Here is a 20,642-nt window from a genome sequence, read left to right as displayed (position 1 = left end):
TTTGTATAGGTAATGTTATCTTTATATTTTTAAAGTGGAGGAATATATATAATTTGCAGTAAGAAATGTTTAGTTGTTCGAAACATTGTTTATGTATTATAAAATGTATGTTTGTATTTATTTTGTGTTATAAATGTTAGGAAAATATATAGTATGTTTTATAGCTTTTTAGAAACAATTAGTAAATAAATATGAATAGTATGACTAAATTTTAAGATAATACAGTGATTTATTCAAGGATGTAGTAATTTCGATATTTTAAAAAAACGATAAATGTGCTATCTATATTTTTGTATTCGATATTTTGTCAGTTTTTCATTTAAAGATGTGATAATCGATGTTTTAGAAATCGATAATGTTGTTAGTCGATATTGTAGTAGTCGTTGTTTTTTTTAGTCGATAATGTGGTTTCGATATTTTTGTGTTTTGTTGTTTAAGTATAGGCAATCGATAATTTTGTAGTCGATAATTTTTCGTCGATATTTTGTACAGTCGATATTCGGTCTGTCGAGGTTATGTCAGTGATCCGGCCTGGAGTGGACCACGCCAATGCAGACGGTTTCTCTAGGTATTTCCGCCTTAGTGATGAGGACTCCCAAGGGGTTGGGTAGCTCTCCCCACTTTCAGCTGGGGGGGACGCGTGTAAGACCTGTCTGCCCTTTGAGTAGTCCCTCCTACTTGTTTATAAATTTTTGTCCCCTTTTTGCCCCTCAATCGTTTTCTTTTTATGTCCTCTGGACTTTTCAGGTGTTGACCTAGGGGTTAGGTGCTCTTTGCCCTCATAGTCTTTTTCCTGAGGCCTAGGTGCCTTTCTGACTGAAGTTACAAGACCCACAAAATGGTGGCCAGTAACTGCCATAACTGACACCTCAAGGAAAAGACCCATAGAACAACATAGGAGAACTCCAGAACCTTCCAGCTGGTTCTGGTAGCCTGAGGTCAGCCTATAAAAGGTTCAGAACCAGGGCGGCCATTTTAAGGAAAGCATTCTCAGAGAGCTGACTGGAGCGCAGACTGCTGTGAATAGGGAAGGGTGATCCTGTCTGGGTTGATGGTTCTAAAAGGACCGCTGCCAGTGCGGTGAATCTGCCTCCCTACCTGCTGAACTGGCCCAGCGGAGATAGTGGCTGTGGGGGGGGGGAAATTGACTTCCTTTAGGAGTTGTTGTCTGGCGGCTATTTTCCCCTCCCCTACCTATAGATCTGGCCCCGCTTAGATAAGCTTCCCCAGAGACTGGCTCCGGTGTCACTAACCGAAGGGGGAACTGTAGTGGTGAGTGTGGCCTGAGAACACCGACTGGTTGCATCTGAGGAGTAGGGGCTGAGATGATTCCCCGCCATCCCTATCCAGCAACAACTTGACTGATAGGGTTTCTATTAAGTGGTAACCCCGTTCACTTACCCAGGATCCCTGGTGCCGGGGAGCGCTGGGAGGTCATCCTGTCGCTGAGCCCTGGGAACATCTCCGTAGGGGCCCCGCTGTGGAGTAAATGTTGCCAGTGACAGCGGGCCGGGGCATTCTCCCTTGAGGATCTGTGGCTTCCGCCTAGCGCAAGGGGAGATTGGCCGTCCCGCAGAGGCCTGGCTGAGGAGAATCTTGTGGTGGGGGCGTTGCCGAGGGTAGCGCTCCTAAAGCTGCGCAAGTCAAGAAAAGAGGGAAGGCCCCTCTCCCGGAGTAGGCGGTGTCACACCGCAGTGACCCCTTTCCTGCGCACTCTCAGTGGAGGCAGCGCCGATCTGAAGTGACTTCCCTTCTGCGCAGGACCAGTGAAGGGGGAAGGCTTGACTTCGTCGAGGCGACGCCACTCAACAACGAAACATCGACTGGCGAACCAAGGGAGATCCCCAGCCTCAGCTGACTCGCAGAGTTGACAACAGAGGCGGCTCGCTTCTGTAAGGAGCCAGTGAGAAGGCTTGTATTCCCGCTGGGAGTCTGTTGGTGAGAACGGAGACTCCCCGTGGCAGTGAGAGAACGAGGAACAATACTTCAGGCTACAAGTAAGCTGGGAATTGGGGCTCTGGCGGGACACTAACGTGGTGAGGTTACGAACGGGAGCCAGGGATTCATAAGTAATCACAGGAATCATACTTCAGAGACAAGAGACTGGCTAAACCCATAACGACTGTTTAACCTTGGAACCCACGGAACAGAAGTCAGGGCATCGTGAGTTATCTGCTCAAGTTCCAGAGTACCAGCCGTGCATGATATTTATTTTGTCCCACAAGGGGGTAACTGAATCTGATTCCAAGTGTATAATTGCCTGTACCAATCCTGTTGAAAGGAACGTGTGAGAGTATTGCATTGCTGAGAAGAGGCATCCACTAGTTCCACTGAAAAGGGGGAGGCTAGTGGGTATGGTAATCATTACAAGGTGACTTCCAGGGAACTCTGGTACTAAGTGGGTATTGCCGGGATCATTCATTCCGAAGGAGGAAGTGTAACATCAAATGCAATGAAATGTTAAGATTTCCTTTTATTGATGTAAAGAGACTGATGCTGGAATATTTGATGTGAGAAAGTGACAAAATTGACAGATGAAATAAGGGAGAGTATAAAGAATTCTTTTATAAAAGTGAACCGTATTTTCCTAAAACTGGTGTAGCGTTGTTTTTGAATGGATGGATGCTGAGTTACTGCAGGGTGTAACGCAAGCTTAACAATTTTGCCTTTGGATTAGACCTTATCTACTCTGTGCCAAGCTACCCTATGTGGTCTGATAACTCCAGGTCCAACACAGTTGTTAACCATTGGTACATAACATTACAAATTGTAACTTTGAAGAGGCGACTTAAACACCCCCTTGCAAAGTGCAAGAGTTCTTGCATTGTGATTAGAATAGGTTTTGTGCATGAAGGGATAACGTCTTACACAAAAAAGTATTCTTAGAGAAGTATTAATAGATAGCAGCACACATGTAAAGAGAAAATAACTAGGAGAAATAAATATATTTATCCTCATTACACCAGCCTCACATAGGTATACCATTCAGATGCAAATGCATACCTACTTACTTTAGTAGATATGGGTTTAAGTGTCTGGAGGCAGAGGAAGTCCCATGCTGCATACATATTATGCCTTCCGGATTCAAGATAACACAAGGCAGGTCAATGTCCTGCGTTATATCTTTTTTGTACAAAGCCACGCAATCAGGCCATTCTTGTGGCTTACAAAATACCTAAAAAGCACTTGGTCTGCATCAAAAAAGTGATCTAACCCCGATGCAAAGTCTTAGTAAATCTGTGCCCATATATCTAGCAAAGAGAGAATCAAATGTGTGAGTGCAGTTACTGCCGGGGGTTCGACCAGGAAGGACAGGTATTTTTCGCTAGTAGCAGGTTGTAGTCTGGAATATAGAAGATATTGAGTGTTGTTGTACCAATCAAACTTTTAAAGTGGTTAAGAGTTAAAAATGTTCCTTCGTGGTAAAAGTCATGTACCCTGAGAGCTCCACGATGTCTCAACTTCCTCTGTGCTGTGGGTTCACCTGTGACCCCACAAACAGAGGTTAGTTAATAGAGGCAGGTTTGTGCTGAAATAGTACAATGGTTCAACACCCACATTGGCTGCCAGTCGTTGCTAGGCCCATACCATGTATATCACCAACCCTACTTGTCACAAGGATGTAAGGATTGGTTAAGCTAGTATTGTGTTAAGTGGTCTTGGACCTATATACTCAGATTCTGATACCATATGCGGTAGTGAGTGTGTGGTACGAATAATGCTCACATTATGCTTGAGCATCCCAAAACTATAGCTCCATATCGGGGACACAATCAAACTCTAAGTCATGACTGTTTCCCTGCCCACACTAGTTTTATTAGCAGGGTACTCTATGTTTTAATTTGATTTTACTCAAGGGTATCACATGTTAACAAATAGATAAAGCAGCTTTGGAAGTGGTATCATTTTGATCAGTGCCATTCAACAATTTTTGTTTTGTCCCCTTTTTCCGTAGTTGTCACAATACTACCTACACTCAGCTACTTTCTCTACCCAGTCCTTGATCGATCACAATACTCTTCAGCTGTCTTGTAGAATGCTGCATACCGTGTGTGTTTCTTGGCAGACATTTTACATGGCCATGAGCATGATGTCTGCTCAGTTCCTGCTGTCACTAGGCACCCAGGAAACTAAGGTTCTTTCAAATGATTACACAATTTGTAGCCAGCTTTCTATATTCAATTTATTTGATATCCCTAGTAAGGCTTGTGAGTTTTCTTTTATAATTTCCATCACATTTAACCCCATTGAAGCTGGCTGCCCTGAGGACGAGACCATATTGTCTATAGCACTTAAGAGCTTAATTCGTATCCCCTTCAGCTATAATGCGTTGTCAAGATAGCATGAGGTGGGGCAGTCCCAGAGGCACAGATTACCTTTAACCTCATTAATGCCATACTGTGGGTAGTAAAGCTAGTGGCTTTATTCCTAAACTAGCAGGAGTCTGCTCTTCCTCTGCCTGTGGCCAGGGCGCTCCTCTTTTGTCACTGAGCACATTTTTCCGTCCTCTGTATCAAAGCCACCGGCTAACAGGCCCCAATGCCCAGGCATTACCTCCCGCCAGTTCCTTTGAGAGTTTTGGGGAATATGAGTCATTTGAAGCGTGGCAAATTGGCAGCCTTATGGCTGGGGCAGATTCTGCCTGATGCGCTGGGTGTTTTTCTGCAGGCTGTGGTGGACAGTTGTGTTTTCTGCCAATGTGTAGGGTGCATTTCTTACCTTGGAACTCCATATTTAAATGGTAGACCTGGACAGAAAAAAGCTGGCCGATATGCCATTGGACGTACTATCCTAAACAGGATGCTCCTACTTGAGCCATGTCCCCAATTAGTTGCTCTGCGGAGAGTGTTTTTACTGTCAGAGTTGGCTCTTGCTCCACAGCCAGAAAAACATACGCTCCCAAAAATTCTGTATGAGTTGCGGGTATGACAGAGGTGGGAGCCCATATCTTGGCTCATTTTAGGTGGCTGTCCCGTTACTGCCCACCTCTGCATGAGGTTCTGTTACTTTGGCTAATCAAGGTCTCCTGCTGCGCTTCCTTACTGCAAAAGAAAAGGGTAGGAATGCTCTGTATCTAAAAGAAATGACACATTCCTGTCCTTTCCCCCTGTGCCAGAGCAGTATGGACTGCCTGAGCCAACGCAGGCACCTTTGCACAATGGTGCAAGGGTGCCTGCGTTGCGGGGATGATTATTTTTGTACAGGTAGGGAAACCTTTCTGTACAAAAATAATCACAAGAGGCTTTTCCTCTTTCTATGTGTGCTGCAGAATTCAGTACACATAGAAAAAAGAAAAACTAGGAGAAATAAAGATATTTCTCCCCGTTGTGTCTCCCTTACGCCTCCCCAGGGGAGGCGTAAGCTTTTGACACTGCCTCAGATTTACGATTTCTCGTAAATCTGAGGCAGTGTCAAAAGGCCATGGATTTTGCTGGGAACGCCCCCAGCAACATCCATTGCACTCCCCTTTAACGCAGAACACTGCATTAAAACGTCTGGGGCCTTATTTATGAAGGCCTTGCGCCGCCGGTGCGTCACTTTTTCCCATGTTAAAAGTGACGCACCGGCGGCGCAAGGCCTTCATAAATAGGGCCCCTGATATTTATCAGGCAGCATTAAGCCAAAAAAAGTGGCTTAGTGCTGAGTGATAAATATCATGCAGGCTTCTGCGCCACGGAACGTCACAAAAAGTGACGTTCCAATGGCGCAAGGGGGGGCATCAAATGTAGTACCAAACCTTTCACATTTGACTGTCAGGGTAGCAAGGGTGATCAGTCACATGATTCTCAGGGAAGTAGTGTGGGTGCTTGAGCTCAGAGTTAACTGTCAACTATGGGTCCAATGAATTCAACGCAGTCTATAGATCGTGTCTTTCCAAGACAGAAAGTGCTTTAATCACATAATTGTACTAACTACTAAATATTCCCAATAGCCACAAAAGCTAGTGTCTCAGATATTGATTCTTTTGAAGGCACTACACCCTACCTGTTCACTCTTCTTCCCCAGGCTCTTACCTGCAATGAGTTCCCCATCTCTGGAAGTGAGGCAATAGCGTAAATCAAGCAAGACGAAATCTCAGGCCAATAGTCAAATGCACATGTAGGGTTTAGTTCAGCAGATGAGATATTCTATCAAAGCATAGCAGCTTTCTCTTCCTCCATATTGCAAGTGATATAGGCTATCCTGCACTTCTAATACTGCAGATGGGATATCCACCATGTTTTGACAGTGTATCTACCCACCAAACTCTACATAAGGCTTTTAGTTTCTAAATATTATATTGTTATGATAACGCTGGTGTGTTTTAAGTCCTTGTCTCCCTCTGATAGGAAAGACTGCCAATCCTCATGTTTTCTGCAGGGAATGCAGCAAGCCAATATTTCACTGCATTGAGAAGGAAACCAGTCGTAGGCCACACCTGTCAGTGCACCCATCTAGCCTCAGTCTATGGATCTCCTGCACCAGTGGAGGTTCAGACCCAGTTGTGAAGGTATCCACAGTGGTGCAATCATGGGACTCAACCAGCGTCAAAGACAGCGGAAGCATGAGTCAGGCCAAGGGTGGTCACAGACATTGTAGCCCTGCTTGGAAAAGAGTTGGTGCAGCCTTGGTTTGGCATAACTTGGTCATGGCAGCTGCAGCTCCCATCTGGGCCTTTGACACCCATATAGTTCCAGCCCTCATCTTGGACTGCAGCAGTCACACAGTCACAGCACTCATCTGGGCCTTCGGTAGTCACACAGTTACAACCACTGTCGTGGCCATCAACAAAATGCGATAGCAGCCACTACGGAACTCAAGATGAGCATGGTGTTTAATTCCAGGAATGAGATGGGAGACAGGGGGCCAACATGGCACATGTATCATTCTTGTTTGCAGTCTGATTTTCTGTACATTTAATAGCCCTCCTCCTTCTTGTCGGTCACTCCTTCTGGGCTAGGCAGAGGCTTGACATCCCTCAAAAGGACACCAGGCTTCTAGGTGCTTCCAGGCAGATCCACAGCTCATCCTGTAGAAAGTTCGGATTGCAGGTGAGAGCCTTTCTCCTCTAGGAGACTGGCTGTCAGACAGAGACCAGCCATGCTTCAACATCAGCCCCTGAGTAAGCTACGGATCACCCCCTTCCCTGGTCATATAGAACTTTGAACCGAAAAAAACTGTGGTGTTTTGGGTATACTTTAATATCCAACTTATACACAGGGGAAGTGGATCCTTTTGTGGTGGTTTTTCTTTCAAGCGTCCCCCTCCGGATGTCCTACAGACATACCCTTTATACAGAGTAATGTTTCTCACAGTGGCACAGGGACAGCCTCCAATCAAGAGCACCCTCAACAGAGGCACAAAGTGGTGTGATATTTTCTGTACCTGGCTGCTACTATCCCAAGTGAGTGAGTGATCAGGAACGGACAAATGGTCAGGTCTCCTCTAGAAACGTCCTTACCTCTCACAATAGAAACTGTAGCCCCACCCCGTGCACCACCATCCACCAAATGCAATAGCTCAGAAAGGCTAATTTGAAGTTATTTCTTTTTCTTTTAAATCCTCTTGGAAGGGCGTCCCTGGCTCCATTTATTGCATTACAGTGTTCAGGGCTCCTTTCTCCTGTTGCAAGAATGCAAGCAATACACTACAGCTTTCTAGGTCCACAATCTGTACCCTCCATCATGTTCAATGCCAGGCCATGTTCAGTCAAAATGGCCTCCATTACTCAGGCTACTCATACACATAACTGTCCATCATGCATGTGGTATACCCACTACGTATGCACATCTGCATGTCTCACATACGTATACATGATGTCCTTCCAAGTGTATGGGCATACCAGTGGTGCTGAAACAAATTTCAAAGTGGGGGTGCTGCTATCAATGTTACCAAACTACATTCATACCAACTGCAATAAATCCAGTGTCACATAAAAACCAAATGTAGCAAATGAGGCACACCCATTCAAAAGAAGACTGTCAAGGGTGCAGTTTTTAGCTGCAGGTGCATTTTGGAGCACACTGTCACAAATATTTTGCTAAAGCATGCTGTGGTAGTACACTGTCATTTACAGATAACACAATTTCGGTTAAAGTGGTCACTATATTACCAAAGACATGCAGCTGCACTAATAAAACTGTGCACAAATGATGATGTCTGGAAATTGGCATTCGACAAATTCTTATCATTTGTCCATCAACAGGTTAAGTGCTTTGATTTGTTTTGATCCTATTAAAACCTTTGTTTCCATCACACTTGATAATTACATCAAATCTGCAACAAATATTTGTACAGTTCATTTACAGATATTTAAATTCTGTTGTGTGTTAAGAAATTACATCCTGTATCACTTTACACACCCTGTGCCACAACGAGATTGTCACATAAATCAGTTTACCAAAGTCTCTCAATTATCAGTCGGGTGATAAAAAGAAAATATGTCAGAAGACATAACCTGACATTTGATTGCTGTCTTTGAATGCCGAGGAAATGAGACAAGATAAAAGCGCATCTTTATTGCTCATTCACCTTCTGAAACTCAGCATAGTTGTTGTGGAAGTGCTGCAGTGCCAGCATCCCTTCATCAGTTGCCTATGAGCAATACTCTTATTGGCAGAGCAAGTGGACTAATAAGCCTGCTCCCTGGTGATGCAGATAAGAAGGTTTCCTTATTCTATTGATCTCTTCAAATAACATGGCTAGCTGCCACAACCGCAGTATGCAGCATACCCAGGACAGAGACAGAAGGCTACTAACCACAATAAAGGCACACTTGGTTCCCCCTTGACAGGTCACTGGACAGGTCCAGGATACCACATCTCATAACATCAAGGACGGGCCTAGGCCTCTAAGCAAATACTAGATTAGCATGAGACCAGGAGGAAAATAAATGCCAAATACCAGATAAACATGCAGTTGGGCAATCGGGCAGAGGAAACACACAAAACCATGCAGGTGACATTCCTTTTTCAACAACTGTCTACAGTTTTATGCAGAAATGCTAAAGGAGAGAAGACAAAATGTTTGGATTTTTCACAGTTTTTTATGAAATTATTTAAAATAATTAATCTCCATTTATGTTTACCATATTTTTAATGAAAGTCGGTGCAACTCCTGCATTAAAATGCTTGTGAGGTTGGGTCTTTCCAAATGCGATGAATTTTGTTTAATACATAAATTACATTTATATAGTTTAGTTATCTTATGAAAATTTGAATTTGATGAGTTAATATTTGTCAATGTTGGGTCTTTTGAAATGTGATGAAAACGTATTATAAATAAATTGCATTTATATATTTTAAATATTTTAACAACATTTAATTTGATGAGTGAAAGTGCTATGGATTTTTATTTACAGGTTAATAATATTTATTTTAAAATCATGTACATTTATTATTAACATATGCTTAATATTTTTTAAGAATGAATAACCCCCAACTCTTTCATGACAAGAACTTAGCTGCTCCATTAGATAGATTTAGAAACAGCGCCATTCACTGGAGATCCCTACCACTCTCTTTGCTAGGCCGAGCGGCCCTGTTTAAGATGCTTGCTCTTCCACGGTTTTTATAGGTCCTTCAGAACTGCCCATACAGGATTTCTGACTCATATTTCAACAGTATCAACAGTGAGGTTAGATCACTATTGTCGAGTGGAAGGGCGCCTCGTATAGCTCTCCACATTTGGGAGGTGACCGATCTCACGGTAGTAGAACAACAATTGGTCACTTTTGGCTACACGCTAGTTAAAAGAGCAATGGCAATAAAGTGGGGGTAGCGAGGCAACCATCGGCAAAAGCCTGGGCGGCTGAACTGGACAAGTGCATGATTGCAGAAAAAGTAGTGTTCAAATCTAGAGGATGTCCCAAGAAGTGGGACAACAAGTGTAGTGGGTGGAACGCATATTGAGGAGACTTATGTATATACCCGACTGTGGAAATGGAAATGTCTAGGGATAATCATTATGCACCTGACATGCTTGATTAAATATATGTCTGCTGTTAAATATTATGCACCTGATGTTATGAGGTCGAAATGTCTGTAAATTACTACAGGTGATGATTGGAAGTTTGTAATTAATAAAAATGTTATTTAAAAAAAAAAATGACTAACCTCATTTTAATTGTCCCATTATTTTCTCCTAGGGAGATCGTTGCCCTTGTGGTGGTAATCTCTGCCTTTTGTGGGAAAAGCTACTAGTAGTAACTTTACACTCATAAATCCTAGTTTTACACCTAGGTGCAGAAGTAGATTGGCACAAGAGTACATCTAAATGTGTGAACTAACCTTTGATAATTGGGCCCATAGTATTGGCTTGCCTGAGCATATCAGTGCAGATAATATGATCCTACTTTACTGAAGTAATGCCCACCAGTAAATGCAGCATTTAGGGCTGAGCCAATCGTAAAGTGCGATTGTCAGTGATGTGTTAATGAGCTAGGATAGTTATGATAGTGAATAATGAATCTTTATCGGGTCGTCCAACTCCTTCTGGCGTAATACCAACTACCAGTGGCGGCTCGCACAGGTACCGCTGTGAGGTTGTGAGGCGGGGCGGGGCTCAGTGAGGGGATGGCGCAGTTCACCATACGACAGGAAAGTGGAAAGTAAAGAAACAAATAAATAAAACTACTTACCGTGAGCTTGGTGCATCGCCGACTCTGCTCCGCCCCATCCCCGCCTTACCACCTCAGAGAGTTACCAGTGCAAGCCGCCACTGCCAACTACCAAGCCTTGGTGCCTGCCTGGTGATGAGAGCATGGGCGAATGAAAGACTTGAAGCAAGCAGGTCAACCTCTCCCTTCACTTTTGACTTAAATCAAGAATGGCATGATTAGAAAGTATTTGTGGAGAAGTCCATGTGGATAACCCCTTGCTATGTACATTTTCTATTAAACACAAAGGGGCAGATTTATGTTGGTAATGCGCCACGTTTGCGTCACGCAACTGCGGCGTAAACGTGGCGCATCCCTATGAACTATTTACAACGTGACGCATCTAGGCAGATGCGTCACGTTGTAAAGCCCTGCGCCACTTGTAGGCGTTCCGGCGCAGGGTGGGCGTTCCGGGGCAGGTGCGCCTCGCAAAAGTGGCTGAGTGAAATCTATAAGATTTCATTCAGTCACTTTCAGGCCAATGCTGCGTCAAAACCCTGCACCTGCTTGAAGCAGGCGTAGGTCTTGATGCAGCATTGGTCAGATAGGGCACCCCCGAGCCTTACAGGAGCTGCGTCGCGCTTGCGACGCAACTCCAGCAATGGACCACCTTTACGGCACAGATGCGTCACGCATCTGTGCCGTTTTTGCCCCATGGTGCGCCGCATTGTAAATGCGGCGCACCATGGGTGGCGGAGCAGCGGCGCAAAATAACTGGCGCATCCCTGGGGATGCGCCAGTTATCATAAATCTGCCCCATAGATTCTGGCATAGCTATCCCAAGCTAAGATGGGTGGTCAGATTTACTTGTAGTGCTATATGACGCAAAAGCGACATATACTGCTGCATCAACCATCAATTTAAATTAGTTCACTGAAAACATGATGCTAGGGCGCCACAAAAGAGCTTTGAAAAATGCAGTATCAAACCAGTGTTCATGTATGTAAAAGAAGAGTAATGCACGGAAAATGGCATTCACATCTAATGGTGCAGTGCTCAGTGTCGAACAAAATCTGCTTTTTTTCACTCCATCATGACATAATCCTCTCACGACTCCTTGTAAATACAGGACTGCACAGATTTTTACCCTTTCACAACTTAGTATTTTCACACAGAACTGCTTGAATTTTAGTAAACCTGGATCATATTGTCACCGATGGTGAGCAAATCATAGGCTGTCTCATTATGAAGCGGGTTACACATACTGCCAAGTAATCAGTGTTGTGTCTTTTATTTGTCTTCCTTTAACAGAGGGATCATTGCACTGACTGCTTCCACGCTGCTGATATACTCACTCTTCCATATATTTGAGTCCTTTGGTGTGAGTATGGTCAATTGTTAAGTCACATAAGGTCAGGTGAGTCCAGCATTAGATAGAATGGGAGCTTCTCCATATTCACTGCTTTTAATTCCTGTCATACCACTAAGTAAAGAGGGTTACAGGTAAATAGTGTCATCCTCCCTGGCAGTAATAATTTGTCAGTGTCACTTTGGCCGAGATAGATCCTCTATCAGGGGTTGAGTCTTGACGAACAGAATTGTTGGTCGGGATTTTGGTTGCTCACTATTGTCACCTTTGATTCATGTAACTTAACGTTTGCTTTTGTAATTTGTTCACTTGTAATTTTCTCCTCATGTATCATTACTGTTCCTATTGTGAAGCGCTCTGACACCTTCGGGTAAAGTCCGCGCTATATAAAATCGCATAAATAAAATAAAATAAATAAAATGCTGTGCCCGAGAGTTGTGTCCATGGTTGCAAGCTATACTTATCAGTACTATCCATCTAGAATATAACCCAGTCACTAAATTAGTATGAAAAAACCAAGAAAATCAGTTCTTCTAGGACATGATGAGAAAATGTTTTGAGGTTCCCAGAATTCCGTTTTTATTGATTTGTGTAGATGTGCTGTATCCCTGGGAAAGAGCAGGAATTCCACATAATTAAGGCTTATGGCGCATTCCTCACTTTTTTCCCTGCGCTGGCGCTTAATTGGCTGCCTAGCATTAACACCGACACCCTCAAACAATATTGCAAGCGTGCCTACATTGCAGGCAGGATTGCTTTCACTATGTGTGTTGCAGAATGCAGCACACATATAAAGGGGAAATAACAAGGAGAAATAAAGAAATTTCTCCTTGTTCTGCAACTCCTTGGGAGGCGTATCTTTTTGGTGCATTCCCAGGTTTCTAAAGTCATGTAACTCTGGTAATGTGTCAAAAACCATGGGAGTTCTGTGAGAACAGCTACGCAGTGCCCATGGAATGCCTTCCCAGGGCAGAGTGATGCAATGCAGCTATTTGCAATGCTTTGCGTTACGCCCGATTTTTGAAGCCACTCAAAACCACGCAAAGTGGCTTTTGCGTGGCTTAAAAAATCTGATTTAAGGTTTTTGTTGCTCATATGCCACATTGTGTGGTGCAAGAGCAACGCAAACGGGGTCATAAATATGGGCTCTGACTGCTTTGTGAAGAAGAATTACATTTGCAATGTGACCTATGTATTAACAGACTGTGTCATAAATTTTGCATTCACAGGAGGGTGCAAGCTACCTGCCTAATGAGTACTAATTAGGCAGCTTGCACATTACAACCTCTGATGACTGGCTACTAATGGAGGCCTGCAAGGAATAGCAAACACTCATCCCTGAATTTGCATTACCCAACAGGAAACTTTAAAAGCAGTCCATGTCCATTAAAGGGAAAGGAGATGCTTCTAAAGAAAGCATTCTAACTTGGGTACACAATGGGAGGAGCAGGCAGTGGTCAGCCAGGCAACTGCCTTCTCCTCCAAAAGCTGCTGGCACAATCCTAAAGGGAACGCTGCCCCACGGGAACTGCTTCCTCTTTGTAAATCAGTTACCACCCCAACTCAGATCAATGGTTTGCGACCACAATTATGGTCATAAGCCATTGAAAATGTCATTGCAACTCTCAAATAGGAGAGCGGGACAACTCTTTCCTACCCGTTCCTGTTTCTAAATCAGAATGGATAACAAAAGACTTTTTAGTAATCAAAAAGACTTTTGCAACTCATAAATGGACCATGACGCATTGCAATCATTGAAAGCAAATGTTTTATGATCGCAAATCCTTTTTTTTTCTCGAATTTCAAGCTTTATGACCACAATGCACCTTTGTATACGAGGCCCTATGGGGCATATTATCAAGGGGGTTTATCTCCGCTTTTTTGGCTTTAAAAGCCAAGAAAGCGGAGATAAAATTATCTTCCCATTACCTAGCTGTCGCTAACACCAGTTAGCAACAGCTAGTAGGAGATAGCGACCATCTTGGGCCCCGCTTTGCATGTCAGTGAAATGTATCACTAATGACATGCAAAGTGGGCGTGCCAAGATGTTAGCGACTGGAAACAGTCGCTAACATCGCTATCTCCTATTACCAACTTTTGGAGATATTCGCGCTAAGCGCGAATATCTCCAAAAGCTAACACCTGCCCCTGAGCAGGTCTTAGCCATGTTATCCAATGGTAGGTGGATAACATGGCTAAGAGCATTAGCTCGGTAATGCATGAATATCGCTGACTTTTCAGCGATATTCATGCATTTCGGCCGATTTTTATCGCTTAGGAGATAAACTTTGATAATAGCAAGGTTCCTAAGCGATAAAAATCGCCGCAGTACGGCGATAAAAATATTGCCGCTAAGCCAACATAGCGATAATTATCGCTAGTTGTTGGTAATATGCCCCTATATTCTTTACCACTTTGGCGCTACATCCTATTTGGAAATGCCATTTAACCAGGAACAAAATGTAATCATGGTTTTGTTTATGTTTCTTTCTCCCCAGTGTGTAACAAACGGAATACTTAAAGGGATGGGAAAGCAAAAGATTGGGGCTGTGGTGTACGCCATCGGTTACTACGTGATTGGATTACCATTAGCAGTGGTGCTTATGTTTCCAGCCAAACTTGGAGTGCTAGGTATGGACAATGATGGCGCATGTGGCATGATCATTCAAAGATATCTTTAAGTTGCACTATTGATTAGTAAAAAATGTCTAGTTTCCACACTGTTGATAATGATACAGTACTTTTTGATGGAAGTTGCAGCCAAACATGATGTGTAAGGTGTCACTGTAAGTGGCCTGTAGGTGAATATCTGCTTCTCACTCAGCAGCAATATATTGAGCTTCAGCAGTTTCTGCCACCAGCTCCTCGTTTTATGAACTGATATAATCTTACTTTGCCCAGTCAGCACTCTTTCTTCAGTTTGTGCGGTAACATTTATCACAACAGTTTTGACGTTTTTCCCTTTTTATCAAACCTAACCAGCCTCTTCCTGCATACTCTTTTAATGTAGTTTTCCCATTAGTTAGTTGATTACCATTTCCATAAGACGTGCATTATTGGTACTACTAATGGGTTAAATATCTCAGGATATTAATATTGGAGGTAATGGAATTGAGAGAACAATAACATCTCTTAAAAATAAGAAGATACTGGTAGGAGCTGTGGGTAAGGTCCAATGAATGGGTTATGTACAGCATAAAGGAAAGATAATTATTAAAATGTAAAGGGAAATGTGGAATAAAAGTGAGCTGGAGTAGGGGGTCGCTACTTATAATATGTATAAAAAATGTTAAGGTTATGTATTAAAACTAGAAGAACAGATGGACAATGTTAAAATAGGAGAGGCACGAGATACTGAGTCTCCGCCGTAACTACAAAGAGGGAACTCTAAGCTTTACCTTGCAATGTCAGAAAAATAAAATCTGAAATTAATGCAGACATATGGTGATGAATCAGGTCTTTAGAATATTTACAAGAGACTTATCGTCTATGATTAATCCACTTAAACAAAATATGCAATTTCTACTTTGTGCTTCTTGCTTCTTCTACTGTAGTCATTTGAGCACCACCCTCATACAAAGAGCAGCCCTCGCTCTGACTGAAATGTCCCCAATGTTCCCTTTGTCTCCAGGGATGCTGCTTGGGTGAGCTTTATTTGACTAGAAGCTTGTTGCAAAGAATGATACTCTATAGGCAGGTAGTGTAGATTTTAGGATGACATTTGTTTGAAGATAATAGTCTCAGTTACAGGTTACAGATGTATTGTAGATGTAATATCAAGACCCCACCAGGAGCAGCTTCCTGCTGCTCAACCTGCTCTCTATAACTGATCCCTCAGGCATACATAAACATTCTGTGACATCACATACGGAGGCTGTGCAGCAGGTGTCATGGCAACTAGGGAGAGAGAATTATATCCAGTAGAGAGTATAACACATTTCCCCCCTTAGAAATAATAAACATACATAATGGGTATATTTCAACCCAAATCCCAAAAATACACAGTGGGTATCTTCCAACTCACAATCATGCCAGCTTAGGGCATCTTGTGAACATATAAAAGGGTCTCTTACAACTGAATAATGCCAGCTTAGGGCATCTTGTGAACATATAAAAGGGTCTCTTACAACCGAATAACGACAGTAGGCAGCGGGTATCTCTCAACCTTTGCTCATCCTTACACAGAACACTACATAAAATGGTAAAGGGTGTCACTCAACCCACACTCATCCCAACTTAGGGCATCTTGTAAACAAATAAAAGGTCTCTTTCAACTGCTAAAAGCTAAAAATATTAGGCAGCGAGAAAAAACAACCCTCGCTCATCCTTACATAGGACACCACATAAACTCAGAACATGGGTATCTTACCACCCTCACTCCGACACTCAAGCAGTAGGCAAAGGGTGACATTCTGTGACATGTATGATATCTAACACAGAGTAGAAAAAAGCACTACTTTAAACAGGTGAACATTTAGAAAGCCCATTTTATTTCTGCAATATCAGGGAGATTAGGTTCACTCCGATTGAATGATGGCATGACCTTAACCCATTGTAGAGATGACAGGAGCCACAGGTAAGTTTAACCGGTTTATTAGTATAATTACACTAGCACCGAAAGGAATGTCTTCTTGAAATGAGCCCCTCGCAGCAACTGCCAAGTAACTGTCATCCACTGCCCAACGCTACAAGATAGAACACACTGACATCATAGAGCCTCGAGCATAACGGGATGACAGCAGCAGCAGCGTGAGGGGAAAGATGATAACAATACAAAGTGCTTATAAACATAACACATCTCCTTATCAATAATGAGAACGAAAGGAGGACTATGGAATTCCGACGTATAAGACAGAAAGGAAGGAGGACAAGGAACCAACTACAAATCACACTCAAAATCGTGTAACCTAGCTGGTGGTTTCACCACTCTCCCATATCTGCTCCCCGTAGGCTCACCATGAACACTAATGTCATGAGACATAACATCTTCTTCAACTGAATCACCTAACTCCACATTAGTATTGCTAGTGATCTAATACTCTTTGTCCTCTTCCGTTAATTCTTCACTCAACCTACCACGACTGTCACCCTGAACCAGTGAACCACCAGGAGCACTCTCACCCCCATGAGACACATCGCTTGTATCATGTGGGTAAGAACCTCTACCGGCATCACCATCCAGAATCCAATCGTAGTCCTGAGAAAAGGAACCATCGTGATCATCAAGAATGCAATGGGAATGTGACGTGATCTCCACATTCTTACACAATGACAATGAAGAAAAGTGCCATGTTTTGCCATCGGTCAATAGGGCAGAATTACAGAAAACTTTCTTGACTTCCATAGGTTGTGAGTAGTGACTCTGCCCCTTACTCGAGCACTTATATATTTTTTTACTCTAACCCTGTCTCACACTTGAATGAAGACCTTTTTACATGAATGTTTAGAGTCATAGTATTTCTTGCCAACCATTTGTGAATGCCGCAAGTTTCTTTTAACTTTCTTGGGGGACCAACACTCTCTTTTGGGGGTTGACCAACCTACATTATCTTTAGTAATGGGGGTTCTCCCTCTCAATAGCACAAAAGGTCTAGTACCTGTAGATTCACAAGGAGTCACCCCCAAAGCCCAAAGATTGTTGATAAGCTGTTTTCTCCATGAAAGGTCATTCTGGTTAGCTAATTGAATAACTCCTTTAATCACCGATTAAATCTCTCCTCAGACCCATTACCAGCAGGATGGTACACTGAAGTAGTTTTATGTGAGATGCCATGTTCCGTAAGGAATTCTTTAAAGATGGTAGAGGTAAATTGTGGATCATTGTCAGATACTACACAATTAGGAAGGCCTTCTCTAAGAAATAACTTTCGTAAAAAACTCACAACACTCTTGGCTTCAGCGTTCTGAACAACTTCCACTTCGGGCCACTTTGAAAAATGGTCCACTAAAACAATTAGGTACAATTGTTCCCCATGTTCTCGAATGGGCCCACAAATGTCAATGCCTAATCTGACCCATGGCATGGAAGGACAAGAAAGTGGTTGCAGGGGTGGTCTGAGAGTGTGTTTTCAGATTTGTCTGAATTCTCACACGCTACACAATTTCTGACACTCCTTTCAATTTCAATGTCGTACCCGGGCCACCAATATGAGTTTCTGGCTCTACTCTTGGTTTTCCCTATTCCAAGGTGACCCTCATGGCAAATCTCTAGCAGTTTGGCACGTAAACAGGTGGGAGGAACGACCTTGCCATTCCTTAGTACTAAATCCCCTTCAATAGATAGCTCATCCAATAAGTATGCAGGTGTTTTGGAACCTACCTTTTCACCAGCCAACCTGCTCTTATATGCTTCTTTACTTCAAGGAGTACAGCATCCTCCTTCATCGCTGCAGACCAATCAGAATGTGAAATACAAGGTATCTCATATACAATGTTAGCTATGCAAAATGTATCAATGTCTGAAACCTGGTCATCAGTGTTGGGTAAAGGTAAACAACTTAGACAGTCTGCTACTCTATTCTTTATACCTGGAAGATACTCCACATTATAATTAAAATCCAACAACCTCATTGGAATGCGCGCCAGGCGGGGAGATGCAACTTGAAGGCCCTTGGTAGAAAGCACCTTTATTAAGGGTTTATGGTCACTTCTTAGGGTAATCTGATAACCCGATATGTACTGTCTAAAATGTTCCAGACCCCAAGCACACGTTAGTGCCTCACGCCAATCACAGAGTACCTTCCTTCTGTAGGTGTGATCGAACGTGAGGCAAAAGCCACAGTTACTTCTTTGTCTTCTTCAGTAACCTGGGAAAGTACAGCTCCTAATCCCGTACTAAGTATGGGCAACTGCCAAGTAACTGTCATCCACTGCCCAATGCTACAAGATAGAACACACTGACGTCATAGAGCCTCGAGCATAACGGGATGACAGCAGCAGCAGCGCGAGGGGAAAGATGATAACAATACAAAGTGCTTATAAACATAACACCCATCTGTGAATACCATCACCATCATTAATAATTACCCATTTATCTTGCTCAATATTTTGCATGGCACTTAGTGAGAGCCACAGTTGTGAATACCAGGATATACATCTGATTATTCACTGCTCTGATGTAGCAAAAGTGGAAAACAAAAGGAAGTAGGGAAAGGTATAGAGGATGGCAAAAGTATGTGCCTAAGGCCAGGAATGCTTTTATATTTTGAACATGGACAGGAAATTAAATTAAATATTAATTTGTAACATGCACTACTACCTGGAGGTGTCTTGGCGCCAGTGCTCTGCCTAATGAGGAAGAAAAGAGAAGAAGCTGAGGATGGGGAAATGCAACAATTGCACAGCATGGGATACAGACTGATATTTTGGGATGTCAAACAGCAGTCATGCAGCTGCATTTTGGAGAACCTGCAATTTATTTAAAAATCTAATTTTAATATTAAAAAAGAGCGCACTGCACTAGGTGAGGAAACTTTGGGGGGCAGGGATCCAAAGGCTACCCTGACCTTGTTTGACAGAGAATGGTCTGAACTATAGATTCTGAAAAGAGGTTAAAAACTTCAAAAATGGTGTTATTGTCCAATGTTGCATCTGTAGAGGTATTCACCACCAAATGGGGAAAGGTTGTCTCCTCCGCAGACATCCCATCAGCAGGATGATTGGAAGCAAATGTATTATAAACTCCTTTGACGGTTTTCTGAAAACAATCCTCTAATGAGTTAAAGAATTCTTGATTGACTTAAGTGTTTTTAGGTTCAGGTAACTTACTCAATTTGCTTACTGTTGCAAAGAGTTCTCTTGGGACGTTAAGAGAGCCCTTAATTTTGGCCATCAAGTAACTAGATTTGGCTTTGGAGATCAAAACTTTATTGGCCTCAATAGCCTTTTTGTAGAAGATTTCATCATAGTAGTAGTAATGAATTCGCCATTTTCTATCAAGCCTATGACAACCCTGTTTTTGGCTTCTAAGATTGTCATCAAACCAGGGCTCGGACAAGGAGGTCTTTTTATTACTTGGGGTGGAGCAAGCAGGTTAAGATGACAATCAATTTATGTTAATTTAGTAGTCTCGTCCAGGTCTTCGGAAATCTCAGGTTTGGAATGAGTTAGATGTGCAGTAAACGCATCCGGAGTAATTTTCTGCCATGGTCATCCTAAAATTTTAGGTGGTCGAGAATGGAAAGTAGAAACTTCAACTTAGTGAGTTGTATCATGATCGCATAATGGTCATACCAGGCAAAGGGGAGAGTGAATGGGAGTCTGCGGTGGGGGTTGTTGAAAGAAATGCCATCTAGTGAATGGCCCGCAATATGCCTGGGTCCTTTTGCTAGCTTAACAAGACCTGCACTTTCCAGAAAGTGAGTGAAAAGAACAGTGTCTCTGTCTAAAGGATTGCCCAGATGGATATTAAAATCCCCTAAAATGTGATAGCGGGATTATCAGTTCAGTTAGTCATAATCACCTGGGCCCATAAACACTCACTCTTTGAACCGGTAATCCAACTTAACTTCCTGCCTATCAGAGTTTTATTCACCTGAGGACTTATGCCTGTACACCATGACTTACCAATCCTTGTCACCTGTGCCCTAATTCCTAAATCTAAGGATCAAAGGAGTTATAATATTAGGTAATAATATAACATTTACTTTTTTATAAAATAGCCACAGACTCGGGAAAAGTTTAAACACTTTATCTATG

At 42.7% G+C, this 20,642-nt stretch overlaps 1 protein-coding gene across 2 annotated transcripts in view; it reads left to right on the top strand.

Moving 5' to 3' along the window:
* The window catches only part of LOC144822417 (multidrug and toxin extrusion protein 1-like), a 762,229-nt gene that overhangs the window by 661,492 nt on the left and 80,095 nt on the right, over window positions 1-20,642 (top strand). For both annotated transcript variants that reach the window (XM_078679904.1, XM_078679903.1), the window contains exons 13-14: window positions 11,888-11,957; window positions 14,444-14,576. In XM_078679904.1, coding sequence (XP_078536030.1) covers window positions 11,888-11,957; window positions 14,444-14,576 — 203 coding nt within the window. The remainder of the gene's footprint in view (window positions 1-11,887; window positions 11,958-14,443; window positions 14,577-20,642) is intronic.

This window comes from Lissotriton helveticus, chromosome 3_1, assembly GCF_964261635.1.
Source record: "Lissotriton helveticus chromosome 3_1, aLisHel1.1, whole genome shotgun sequence".
NCBI lineage: Eukaryota > Metazoa > Chordata > Amphibia > Caudata > Salamandridae > Lissotriton > Lissotriton helveticus.
The sequence above is the reverse complement of the archived record's forward strand: the minus strand, read 5'-3'. Positions and strand labels throughout refer to the sequence as shown.